Below are 13,726 nucleotides of genomic sequence, written 5' to 3' on the forward strand. Positions count from 1 at the left end.
GTTCTAAACATTGGCTTTGATTTATTATTATTTTTATTTTATTGCAAACGTTTGCAGCTGATTTACAACATCCCCCCAAAGCCCAAACACAGAGCAGGGTTAAGTGAAGGACAACAGTGTCCTGCCCAGAGGAAACTCCACATTTATTTACTGTTTATGTGAAGATTTTCAGTTTCTGTGGTGTTTTAATGTCTGTGATAAACTGCAGAATAATGAGTCGCTGAAACATATGATCCTCTTTATTTACACTTTCTATGACCTTTGACTTACTTTTCCATGAACTTCCTCAATAATATTTAGACACTTGTGCTTATAAAGTGCCAAATATAGTAGGTCATTAGAGAATGTTTAATCACTTCTGCGAATGTGGTTCCAGGGCTTTAACAGTGGAACTTTTGACTGTCTCACAGCACCACAAACAAAGAGTCACATGACCCCACAGGCGTGTCCATAAAGGCAGCGCTCCGGGGACGTGCTGTAAGTGACAGCCTTAGACCCTGCAGTGCCTCGAGCTGGACTATGACCCCACAGCGCTCTTCATCTCAAACGATGGAAACATAAACTCAGTCACAATGAGAGCGTCTTCAGATCAGGACGTGCACAGAGGACGACAGAGGTCTCACTCCTACTACAGCTCAGAGGAGAGTAAGAAGTGTGGGCTGCAGTCGCACGGCCAGGGAACAAACTCCAGACCCAGATCAAGGTAACGTCAGTCTTTAGTTTTGGGTGGATTTTTCTCGTTTCTGTGTCGATTCTGCACCTGACGGAGCGACAGGTGCGTCAGAGGAGAAGGACTTGATCTGAAAGGTTAAAAAAAACTCCCACAAACTTATTTATATCAGCATTTTTCTACACACAGATTTACTCACGTTGCCACAGCATTATACTTTCAAAATATCAGAATTAATTTGATTTATTTGCGTATTTGAAAGGGACAAGTGTGTACATTAGACGTGTAACTTACCACATTTACATTTACAGCATCTATAAATTTATAAATCCTTTATTTAATGAAACGTTCTCCCATCGCCCTGATATTTTCTGGTGTAAGATGAGACGGTCGTTTCATTCATTCAGTCTAATGTTTATAAATCGGCTTCATTTCTCTGGAAAACCTGGAAAAAGCAGCAGATGAGTTTGTTTAAATGAGTCTGTTGCTGTTTGTCCTGTTGTATTTGATTGTATTTGATTGTATTTTGTTACATTTTTGTTTTATAAACCCATTAAACGGCTCCATATTTTTCCATGCAACACACAATAATAAATAGATTCATTCATTCACACAGACACGTTTTTACTCCTTCAACTTTTTGCCCAGTTGACAGATTCATTTTTCTTTTGCTCTTTATAACCAAGTCTAATTTGCGATGATACAAAAGCCAAAAAAACCCCCACACATGGTTCACTTTATGTTTTTCACTGTTTGTTTATCAATTCTCACACGTCTGAACGATCAATAAGACTCGTTTAAGATCATGTTTCAGCTCAGGGGCTTCAGGAGCTGCAGAGTTTACTGCATTTTCAAGTATATATATATATATATATTTCTGTAGAGACGTTGCTCTAAACCACATGTGTCAAACTCAAGGCCCGTGGGCTAAATGCGGCCCGCCATGTGATTTTATGTGGCCCGTGACAAAGGAAATTAAAAGGTATGACTGTGTTAAAATGTCAGTTTGTCATTAGATACAGAGTTAAACAGACATTTTTTCATCTCTATGCAAATCCATATGGAATATTTGAAACTTGAGTAAGCGATAAATATAGAAACGGTTAATTAACAAGATAAAAAAAAAAAATTACATTAAGTTTGGTTACATTTAGTGACATTTATCTTACTGTTAGTTACATCTGGCCCTTAGTTTTGCTGATGTGGCCCTTTGTGAAAATGAGTTTGACGCTCCTGCTCTAAACAATGATATTGAAACTATTTAATGCCACTGACGATTAAAATACAGCAAGAAAATCACAGGAAAAAAACATTTAAAATAGACTGTATCAGGAAAAGGCCTGAACTGTAAGAGAAATATCTGAAAAGAAATATCAAAATGAATGTTCTGATCTGTAATAAAAGTAAAAACTGGACAAAAAGTCGTAGGAGCGAAGACGTTTGGCTGCTCGTCCAAGCCGCGGCCAAACGTCTTCACTCCTACAACTTTAACCTAAAAATAACAGAAAAAATAACAGAAAAATAACAGAAAAAGTACCCACAGTAAGTACTAAAGCCCAGAAAATACTTCTTTTTTTTTTATTATTATTATAAAATTAAATTGATAGTTAACAAAGTAGAGTACAGAACAGAATAAGAACACAGAACGCCAGGGGGGAATACAAAAAGAAAAGAAAGTTAGATCCACTGTGACATTTAACAAAAATGTTTAAAGACGTGCAGCTTTCAAGTGTTAAGAGCTTTTTTGTTTAAGCTTTTGGAAATAGTGGATATGTAAGAGTCTAATTGATTAATTAAAACAGGAAAAAACAAGGATGCGTAAGAAAATTTACATTTATGAATATAAAATTTACCAAATATAATAATTAAATTAATTGCTACTTTTTTATTTGAGTCTAAGTTTTTATCATGTTCATCAAAAATGATATGTTCAAATTTTAGTAAAAATTTAGAGTCAATATGAGCCCAGAAAAGACTGGTCTTACATTTCCATTATGTGGGGTCCTTGCTCTGGTGTAAACACAGAGCTGTCCTCACCTCTGCCCGACTCAAAAACAAACACAGCAGCAGATATTTTAAACAAATGTCATAGTTTTAGAGGGATAAACACACAAGCCCCGTGTCCAGTAAAACTTGATATATTACATTATTTTCAGTGTAAATGTATGTGCTCTTGGGGCCCCCTGCTGACCTCGGGGCCCTAAACCACTGCTCATTCTGCTTATAGTCTGAACCGGCCCTGATTATCATGACAGGTCTAGAACTGCCCCAAAGGAGGTTTTTCTCAGGGGCATCTTCACATTCATGGTTTGTAGGAATAAGTAATAATGAGAGTGATAAAGTCTGATGATAGTTTTATGTGTGTACTTAGAGTATTTTAGTACTTTCATTCAATTTAGTGCGATTTTATATATATATAACACATTTAAAATAGAACTTAAGCTGCTCAAAGTGCTTCACATAAACAACAAACACGTATTTTCTGGACTATACGTCGCACTGGAGTATAAGTCGAACTTTAGAGACCAAGAACAGACATTTTATCTTTAAATGAAGTTCTAATAATAATAATAAAATGTGGACCAACAGGCTGAATATCAGTACATCACGCTAATGCTAATGCTAACGTAACACATTTATATTTATTCAGCTCCATGAAGCACAGACAGAACTGAACACGTGTCTGGTTTGTTAACGTAAGATATTAACAGTTAATCAGATAAATAAAGCAGAAAAAACAACAAGTTTACTCTGGATCTCACTCCAAATCAATAAATCCACTGAATTCTTCATCCTCGGTGTCGCTTCTGAACAAATCCACCAACTCCAGAGGAAGATGAAGCGTCGCTCGGCAGAATACGACTTTATTTTAGGCTCATTTTTGTTGAGTGTTTGTCTTTTAAATGAGTGTAATGTTGATATTTTAAATGTTGAGTGGTTCAGGAGGAGTAGATACTGGTCCAAGTCTAGAGCCCCTCGCACGACTGTCACTGTGACAAGAACCAACATGTGACTTTATAGATTTGAATCATTTCACATATAAGTCACATCTGTGGAGAAGTCGCACCAACAACAAACTCAACAAAAGTCACACTTAGTCCAGAAAACACATCACATAAAATACGACATAGTTATAGTTCTAGTATTGATACATAATCAATACTTAATAAAGCGATTCTCTGATTTCCAGGTCGTTTTACAGCTATGAAACCTCAGAGAAATATTCTAACACTGACGTCGGGAACTTCGATCGGTCCAGTCCTTTGAGACAAAGAGCCAGTTCACTGCAGTTTGTGGTGAATCACAGAAAGGACAAAAAAGAGGAGAATGGAAGCGGCGCTCAGAGTCAAACGGCGAAGCACAGGCCCAAACAGAGCAAGTCCAACAAAGACAGCTCCAGTAAGAAACTCTCCCACTGTCACATCTCTCACCAAAGACTAAACACTTCTGCTTCTTCTCCTTTAGGCGCCAAAACGTGTAACTTCAAGACGGAGAGCATGATGACCATCTCTGAGGCGGACAACTGGGAGATCTGCTCCAGCTCCGGGATGAAGTACGGACAGTTTGTGGACTGGGAAAAGATCGACCCCGAAGCGGCGGAGAAATATCAGACCCTGGTCCAGAGCAAACACCTGCAGCTCAAGGCCATGGGCCGCCAGGGATTCTGGGCCACGCCCCACACGCTCAGGGCCAAAGCGTATTACCACATCATCCACAGCATCAACTCCAGGTCACACACACACAGAAACACACACATACACACACACGCACACGAAGTACTACATTTTTCTACTACTGTACTTTAATACTTGTACTTCGTTACTTCCTCCAAACCCACATGAGCCAAATCGACTAGAAACAGGAAAAAAAGACTGAATCAGGTTTAAATAAAAACTAAAGCAGATCCTTTTTTAAACAGATATAAAATGATCTCACGATGGATCTGGGAGTGAAAAGTCTGTGAGCTGCAGCGTCAGGCTCCGTGTGTTTATACGTCTGCAGGATTAAAACAGTGACGCGCTGTGAGGTTCATGATGAGGCACTGACGTCACAATCACATTTACAAACATTAAACCAGGCGTCGTACGTTTGGACCTGGGGAAATGTCTCTCCCAGGGACTTGGGGCCAGAATATAAAAGAATTTCAAAATAAAAGTTCCCAAGTCCATATGAAAGAGCTTTAACAGTGAGAAATAAACACATCCACAGCCTTTAGTGTGAAAATCTCTGTTTGAAAAGAGTCTTTGGTCCCGTCGTCTGGAGCAAACTCTTTAGCTCCTTTAGCCCCTTTAGCTCCTTTAGCCCCTTTAGCCCCTTTAGCCCCTTTAGCTCCTTTAGCCCCTTTAGCCCCTTTAGCCCCTTTAGCTCCTTTAGCCCCTTTAGCCCCTTTAGCCCCTTTAGCTCCTTTAGCCCCTTTAGCTCCTTCAGCCCCTTTAGCTCCTTTAGCTCCTTTAGCTCCTTTAGCTCCTTTAGCCCCTTTAGCCCCTTTAGCTCCTTTAGCTCCTTTAGCCCCTTTAGCCCCTTTAGCTCCTTTAGCCCCTTTAGCCCCTTTAGCTCCTTTAGCTCCTTTAGCCCCTTTAGCTCCTTCAGCCCCTTTAGCTCCTTTAGCTCCTTTAGCTCCTTTAGCTCCTTTAGCTCCTTTAGCCCCTTTAGCTCCTTTAGCCCCTTTAGCCCCTTTAGCTCCTTTAGCTCCTTTAGCTCCTTTAGCCCCTTTAGCTCCTTTAGCCCCTTTAGCTCCTTTAGCTCCTTTACCTCCTTTAGCTCCTTTAAAAAAAGAAAAAAACAATAAAAAAAATAAAAGAAAAACTAAAAAAACTAAACTAAAAAAAACACCTCAAAATAACAAACAAAAAAATTATAATAAAAATAACTTAAAAAAAACTCTAAATAAAATAATAAATAAATAAAAAAAAAAAAAAAAAAAAAAAACAACCCTAAAAAAGAAACTCAAATAACTAAAAAATAAAATAAAAATGAACCCCAGGATCATGTAGAGGGTTAATATGAACATTTAAGACCAAAATGATGAGTCTGACAGCAGCAGGTTTCAATAGAAAGTGAACTGGAGCCAGAGTCGATGGAGCAGGAAGTGCAGCTCATGATCACTTCCTGTTTGTAACGCGGTGGCAGCGGGTTAGCTCTGTGCATTTACATAAACAGTCCACGGATTATCCTCAAAAACACAAAAATGTAAAGTGTAAACAGCAGAATGAAACACGTCACTGCTCAGTTTGGATCGAAATGAGTCAGACAAGTTTTTAATTGAACCTTTTCCATCTTAAATCTGATCATATCGTTAAAAATACCCCAAAATTTCATAGTAGTGCAAAGAAAAATTACACATGATCAACACTGGCGTGATTATTACACTGAACAAACCATATATTTAAAAAAAACATGAAGAGTGCGACACAAAAACAGCTGCTCGTGTGATAAAACGAGATTCTAATCCACAGGAATCAGCACAAAACTTCAAAAAGTCTATAATTTTGTGTTTTGTTTGTGTTGTCAGTGTGAAAACGGCGCATCCAGAGAGAGACGTCTACTACGAACTCACCAAGAAACTCTTTGGAGAACAGAAACTGAGCTCACACCCAGCGCCCGAGTACATGGAGGCTGCAGAAATACCCAGGTATCACAAAACACAAACACACAAGAACACAAGAACACAAACACACAACATGAACACACAAACACACAAACACACAAAACACAAACACACAAAAACACACAAACATAGAAACACAAACACACAAACACAAAAACACAAACACACAAACACAAAAACACAAACACAGTGTCATTTCCTGTACTTTGTGGAGCATAAATCTCACTTTGTTTCATAGTTTGTCCAGAGACTCAGACGTGACTTAAATGTGAAATATGTTTTTTTTTTTTGGCTGGTGCGACTCCAGAAAATACATTATATACAGTCCTGGTTTAGTCCTGGTTTAGTCCAGGTTTAGTCCTGGTTTAGTCCTGGTTTAGTCCTGGTTTAGTCCTGGTTTAGTCCTGGTTTAGTCCTGGTTTAGTCCTGGTTTAGTCCTGGTTTAGTCCTGGTTTAGTCCTGATTGTTCTACATTAATTTCATGGTGTAACCTGCACAATTCACTTCTCTTTTCTTTTCTTTTCTCTTCCCCTCTCTCCTCTCCTCTCTTCTTTTCTTCTCTCCTCTCTCCTCTTCTCTTCTCTCCTCTCTTCTCTATTCTTCCCCTCTCTCCTCTCCTCTCCTCTTTTCTCTCGTCTCTTTTCTCGTCCAGATACTGCCTGAACAAATCCGGGCTGAACTCTGTGAAGAAAATCCTCCTTTGTCTGGGAAAGTACTTCCCGGACATGAACTATTGCCCGATCCTCCCGGCGCTGGTGTCCCTCATCCTCCACTTCAGTATGGACGAGGCCGAGTGCTTCTACAGCGTGGCCCGCCTCATCTGCTACACCGACCCCAACAAACGCTACATCGACCAGACCTTCCTGACCTACAGGGCGTCCTGTATGACCTTTGGAGATCTCGCCAACAAGTGCTGCCGCGGCATTCGGAAATTAATCGCTAGTTCGCACCAAAACCTCTTTGAGTTTTACTCTGACTGGATCATGTGGATCTTCGCCGACCTCCCGTTCATCTACGCCATCAGAGTTTTAGATGTTTACCTTCTGGAGGGATACAAAGTCCTGTACAGGTCGGTGACGTGACTCAGGAGGAAACGATCAAATACAGAGGGAAAGACACTTTAATCAAAAACAAGCAGGTTTTGTATCAACTTACTCAAAAGTAATACGTTTATTTATTTGTCCACAAAGTGATTCAAAGTGTTTTACCGAATAAGAAAGACATAAAAATCACAAAACAACAAATCAAATCACAAATAATCATCGTGAAATTAACATTAAAACAGAAGAGGCAGAATAAAAACCTTTAGTCACAGATAAACAGTTTGAGTCTGGATTTAAACATCGTCAAACTTGAGGTCTGAGTCACATCTTCAGGAAGAGAGAGACAGATTTAAACTGAACAAAACTCAAACACTTCAACATGTTTAGTCCTGGTTTAGTCCTGATTTTGTTCTAGTTTAGTCCTGGTTCTAGTCCTGACCTGAGCAGCAGTGTTCTGGATGTTCTGGATGTTCTGGATGTTCTGGATGTTCTGGATGTTCTGTTCTGTCTCTCGTTTGGAGAGTCCAGTGATCAGGACGTTACAGTCGTCTAATCTACTGGACACAAACGCAGGATAAGTCTCTGAGTCTGGGTTTGACAGTTTAACTTTGATTTTTGACATGTTTTTAGATGTAAAAAGCTGCAGATGTTATTGATTTGATGTGTCTGTTAACGTTCAAGTCTGAGTCCATTATTACCTCCAGATTTCTCGCCTGATTTGAAGGTTTTAGAGAGAGAGACTGGAGGTGACGCTGACACTTTCTCTACGTTTCTGACTTGTGTTTTGTCTGAGTTTATCTGGAGAAAGTTGTTTTTCCTCCACACTCTGATCTGTTGGAGCGAATCCGAGTGAATCCACGGGTCCAGATTCACCTGCTGCAGTGAGACACACACCTGAGTGTCGTCTGCAGAGCTGTAGTGGACACATCGCTGCGTTTTAACCGGGTCCTCGCTGTTAGCACCAGTATTTAGCGTTAACTGTGTTGTCATAAGACGCCGCTGTCGATACTGTCAATACTGATCCTGAAGTGTTGTCCTGCAGAGTGGCGTTGACTCTCCTCGGTCTCTACAAAGCCTCCGTCTCGTCCCGAGTGGCGGACGTGGAGGACTTCAGGACCGACATGAAGAGGTTCGTGCAGAATGTGGCTCGACACTGCTCTGCGGAGACACTTCTAGAAAAAGCTTTCCAGATCCCGATGGCCACGCGGCGAGAGCTCAACCTCCTGTTCAACGCCAACAAGGACTCGCTCATGCAGAAAGGAGTCACCTGCCATCAGAAGAGGTCTGTGAGAACGCCACAACACGGCCACACTCAGACGTTTAAATGTGTAACGTTAAACAGGAATATGTTTTTAATGTTCTAAGGCAATTTGTGGAGAGCGTGGACTTCACCAACTTCAGCTCCACGGTCGTCACGGGGACAGAGATGAGAGTCGTCTGGGCCTGGATCCCAGAGAGATACGCCCTGTTCAGCCCCGTCAGGCTCTACAGCACGACAGAGCACAAGAGGAGTCTGGAAGAGTGAGACACACACGAGAGACATGAGAGACACGGGACACACAGGACACATGAGACACACGAGACACACAGGACACAAGACACACACCAGACACACCAGACACTACAGCACGACAGAGCACAAGAGGAGTCTGGAAGAGTGAGACACACACGAGAGACACGAGAGACACGAGAGACACGAGACACATGAGACACATGAGACACTACAGCACGACAGAGCACAAGAGGAGTCTGGAAGAGTGAGACACACACGAGAGACATGAGAGACACGAGAGACACGAGACACATGAGAGACACGAGAGACACATGAGACACACAAGACACACAAGACACATCAGACACACAAGAGACATGAGACACATGAGACACACGAGACACACAAGACTCTACAGCACGACAGAGCACAAGAGGAGTCTGGAAGAGTGAGACACACGAGAGACACGAGAGACATGAGACACACGAGACACATGAGACACACCAGACACACAAGAGACATGAGACACACACCAGACACTACAGCACGACAGAGCACAAGAGGAGTCTGGAAGAGTGAGACACACACGAGAGACACGAGAGACACGAGAGACACGAGAGACACGAGACACATGAGAGACACCAGACACACAAGAGACATGAGACACACACCAGACACTACAGCACGACAGAGCACAAGAGGAGTCTGGAAGAGTGAGACACACACGAGAGACACGAGAGACACGAGAGACACGAGAGACACGAGACACATGAGAGACACCAGACACACAAGAGACATGAGACACACACCAGACACTACAGCACGACAGAGCACAAGAGGAGTCTGGAAGAGTGAGTCAAAGACGAGAGACATGAGAGACACGAGAGACACATGAGACACTACAGCACGACAGAGCACAAGAGGAGTCTGGAAGAGTGAGACACGCACGAGAGACATGAGAGACACGGGACACATGAGACACACGAGAGACACGAGAGACACATGAGACACACAAGACACATCAGACACACAAGAGACATGAGACACATGAGACACACGAGACACACAAGACTCTACAGCACGACAGAGCACAAGAGGAGTCTGGAAGAGTGAGACACACATGAGAGACATGAGAGACACGAGAGACACGAGAGACACGGGACACATGAGCGACACGAGACACATGAGACACATGAGACACTACAGCACGACAGAGCACAAGAGGAGTCTGGAAGAGTGAGACAAAGACGAGAGACACGAGAGACACGGGACACATGAGACACATGAGACACATGAGACTCCATCCATCCATTTTCTTCCTCTTATCCGGGGCCGGGTCGCGGGGGCATCAGTCTAAGCAGGGACTCCCAGACTTCCCTCACCCCGGACACTTCCTCCAGCTCCTTCAGTGGGACCCCAAGGTGTTCCCAGGCCAGAGAGACATAGTCCCTCCAGCGTGTCCTGGGACATGTCCAGAACACCTCCCTAGGGAGGCGTCCAGGAGGCATCCTGAGCAGATGCCCGAGCCTCAGCTGCTCCTCTCGACGCGTAGGAGCAGCGGCTCTACTCCGAGCTCCTCCCGTGTGACCGAGCTCCTCACCCTATCCCTAAGGGTGCGCCCGGCCACTCTGCGGAGGAAGCCCATTTCAGCCGCTTGTATCCGCGATCTTGTCCTTTCGGTCATTACCCAAAGCTCATGACCATAGGTGAGGGTAGGAACGTAGATTGACGGTAAATCGAGAGCTTCGCCTTTGGACTCAGCTCCTTCTTTAACCACCTTTTCCCCGTCGAGAACCATGGCCTCGGATTTGGAGGAGCTGATTCTCATCTCAGACACTTCACACTCGGCTCAAACCGCCCCAGAGCTGCAGGTCCTGACTCGAAGAAGCCATTCATCCACACGTATGTGCAATACTCAAGTCACTTTACAGAGATGTTATATCAGAGTCTATTTTTAGTTTATTTTTAAGTATATTTTTTAATTATTTGAAGCTATTTATCTATTATCTTGTTTTATTGCATGTTCCATTTTCCTTCTGTTCTTTAACTGTGCGGTGCAACACTGGAATTTCCCCACTGTGGGACTAATAAAGACAGATCTGATCTGATCTATCTGCAAACAGCAGACCCCCTCGGCCCCTGGACCAGGCCCCCTCCGGCCCCTGGCTGCACCTAGAAATTCTGTCCATAAATATAATGAACAGAACCGGTGACAAAGGGCAGCCCTGAGTCCAACATGAACAGGTCTGACTGCAGAGACACAGCTCCTGCTCCGGTCACACAGGGACTGGACCCCACACTCCCAGAGCGCCCCCTAAAGGACACCACCTCCAGATCCACAAAACACATGTGGACTGTGGCAAACTCCCATGAGCCTCGAGGCCTGATGGAGAGTATAGAGCTGGTCCAGTGTTCCACGACCAGGACAAAAACCCACACTGCTCTTCCTGGATCTGAGGTTCGACTATCGGTCGGATTCTCCTCTCCAGTCCCTGGAGTCGACTTTACCGGGAAGGATGAGGAGTGAGATTCCCCTGTGGTTAGAACACACCCCCTGGTCCTTCTTCTTAAACAGAGGGACAACCACAGTCCCACAAAACCCATAAGACACATGAGACACACAAGACACAGAGACACACAACAAACATAAGACACACTAGACACATGAGCACACACACACACACATGTGTTGTCAGAGTCTGTGTCTCGACTGTTGACAGATTTCACTTTCTAAAGATGAGGGGGCGGGTTTATAGTATAAACAAGTTTGTGTTGTTGCGTTTTACACTTTGTGTAAACTCTCAGGGCAGTGTGTCCATATTTAAAAATAGCAGTTTTACTTTTTTCAACAGATTCTATTCACATGTGGAAGGACACGAGCCTGCAGTCCTCCTCATCAAAACAGTCGATGAAGAGGTAACAGTTTGACACTTTAAACGTGTGACTCTGAGTCTGAGTCTGAGTCTGAGTCTGAGGTTTGACAGTTTAAACGCTCTGACTCTTTCTTTCTTTCTTTTTTCTTCTTTCGTTCAGGTGTTTGGGGCGTTCATCTCCACTGACGTCATAGAGCGACGTAAACACGACACAAAGAGCCTCACGTATTTTGGAACAGGAGAATGTTTTGTCTTCACGGTCAGTTACTTTTTTATTGATTCATTAAAAACAGTGTGATCTTTCATACCTGTGTTTCAGCTGCGTCCCAGTATGGAGCGCTACCAGCAGACCGTGGTCAACATCATGACCCGACTGGTGTCCGGGCAGCAGAACGGGCCGTGCGACTCTCTGCCCCTGTCCCTCAGCAGAAGTACCAGCTCCATGAACGGCGCCGGTCTGACCTGCCCCGTGGGGACTCCCCAGGACCCCAGCTACCTCACCGTCCCCCTCACCGTCCCCTTCACGGCCCCGTCAGACCGGCGTCTGTTTACCAAAGAGCCAAAAAGAGCCAAAGGACCAGAGGCGTCCAGGTTCATCGCAGGGACGGAGCTCCAGCTGATCATTGGTGAGAACATCACACTGTGCAGTACGTTCTATGTGACGCTGTGGTACAGCCAGGGCCGGTCCAGACTATAGGCAGACTGAGCAGCTGCTGAGGGCCCTGAGGCCACCAGGGGGCCCCCAAGAGCCCATACATTTATAATCTGGATGTTTTCAGTCTGATGTTGTTCAGACAAACACAAAAACAACTGGTCAAAGTGACGAGAGTCAGAATGTGTCAAATGTGAATCAACAACAACTGAGCCGGGAGGGGGCCCCAGAGATATAGCCCAGGGCCCCTGAGAGGAGAGGCCCCAGAGACACATTCATGTTGGGGCCCTGTGAGAGCTGGAGCCGGCCCTGGGTAAACCTTAATCGTTCATGTTTAACTCTACGTCTTGTGTGTCCAGGAGGTGACGGGGGCCACGCCCTGTGTCTCCAGCAGAGTCTGACCGGGGGACGCTCTGAGGCGTGTGACACGTTCAAGAACACGCCGCTGTGTAAGGGACAGTTTAAGATCCAGGCTCTGGAGGTGTGGGGCGTTCAGAACTGCATCACATGTTCACACACACACACATTTTAAACTGTGTAAATGCTCCTCTTTTGTCTGTTTTTTTTATCTGTGTGTGTAATATTAGATATTTATTTAAAATAAAATATTGGCCTTGACACTTTGTGGTTTGATACATTTTATATTAATTATTTCACCTGATTTATTCACATTTTTACACAGTGTTTTTCCACTTTAAAGACACACAAAGAACCACACGCACACACACACCCCCACCCCAACACACCCCTACAAACACATACACACACACACACACACCCCCCACACACACACACTCCGACACACCCCCACACACACACCCCAACACACACATACACACGCACCCCCACACACATTGGTCAGCCTGTGGGTCACACACACACACACACACACACACACGCTCATCCACTGATGTTTAAGTCGAGAGCGGGACTTGAACCACCAACCTTCTGATCAGTGGACAAACTCTTTTTCTTCAGTCTGTGTTTTTTCTGAGTTTGATGTGATTTTTAAAAAAATATAAAACATAAAATGAATCTGTGAATGTAAAAGTAAAAACCTTGGACCCAGAGAAAACCTCAGACTGAAGCAGAGACTCGTGTGTGAGGTTTGTGTTTACAAGACTCAGATTAAGACTCGACAAATTAAAAATGAACATTTACATCCAAATCTTTTGTTTTTTTAATAAACAACCACATTTTTTTTCTTTCCAGTTTGTTTGTCGTTTTTCACTGATTAACACGGAACCAAAACAAGAATCAGAACAGAAGAAGAACAGAACACGAGGGAGAGATTTGTGACAAACACAATGAAAATGAAAAGAGAAAAGTCCAGAATAAAATCCTTTAGTCACAGCAGAAAAACAGAAGAGTCTGAATTTAAACATCGT

At 43.5% G+C, this 13,726-nt stretch overlaps 1 protein-coding gene across 1 annotated transcript; it reads left to right on the top strand.

Annotated features, from left to right (window-relative positions):
* The first annotated feature begins 477 nt into the window (after positions 1–477).
* Positions 478–12,957, top strand: LOC117378887 (TBC1 domain family member 24-like). The gene is made up of 11 exons (XM_033975579.2): positions 478–703; positions 3,861–4,069; positions 4,136–4,400; positions 6,183–6,302; positions 6,931–7,347; positions 8,364–8,603; positions 8,687–8,842; positions 11,666–11,729; positions 11,847–11,945; positions 12,006–12,312; positions 12,698–12,957. The coding sequence occupies exons 1-11, from the start codon at positions 573–575 to the stop codon at positions 12,868–12,870; spliced, it is 2,181 nt and encodes a 726-aa protein (XP_033831470.2). The 5' UTR covers positions 478–572; the 3' UTR covers positions 12,871–12,957.
* The last annotated feature ends 769 nt before the right edge of the window (positions 12,958–13,726 follow it).

The sequence above is a fragment of the Periophthalmus magnuspinnatus genome, chromosome 1 (assembly GCF_009829125.3).
Source record: "Periophthalmus magnuspinnatus isolate fPerMag1 chromosome 1, fPerMag1.2.pri, whole genome shotgun sequence".
NCBI classification, from domain to species: Eukaryota; Metazoa; Chordata; class Actinopteri; order Gobiiformes; family Gobiidae; genus Periophthalmus; species Periophthalmus magnuspinnatus.

What these genes read in the sequence shown, in the direction of transcription:
- LOC117378887 (XM_033975579.2), top strand. Translation starts at nt 573, where the DNA reads ATGAGAGCGTCTTCAGATCAGGACGTGCACAGAGGACGACAGAGGTCT. An exon ending in GGATACAAAGTCCTGTACAG is followed by an intron (nt 7,348 to 8,363) that starts GTCGGTGACGTG and finishes GTTGTCCTGCAG; the next exon opens with AGTGGCGTTGACTCTCCTCG. An exon ending in GAGAATGTTTTGTCTTCACG is followed by an intron (nt 11,946 to 12,005) that starts GTCAGTTACTTT and finishes CCTGTGTTTCAG; the next exon opens with CTGCGTCCCAGTATGGAGCG.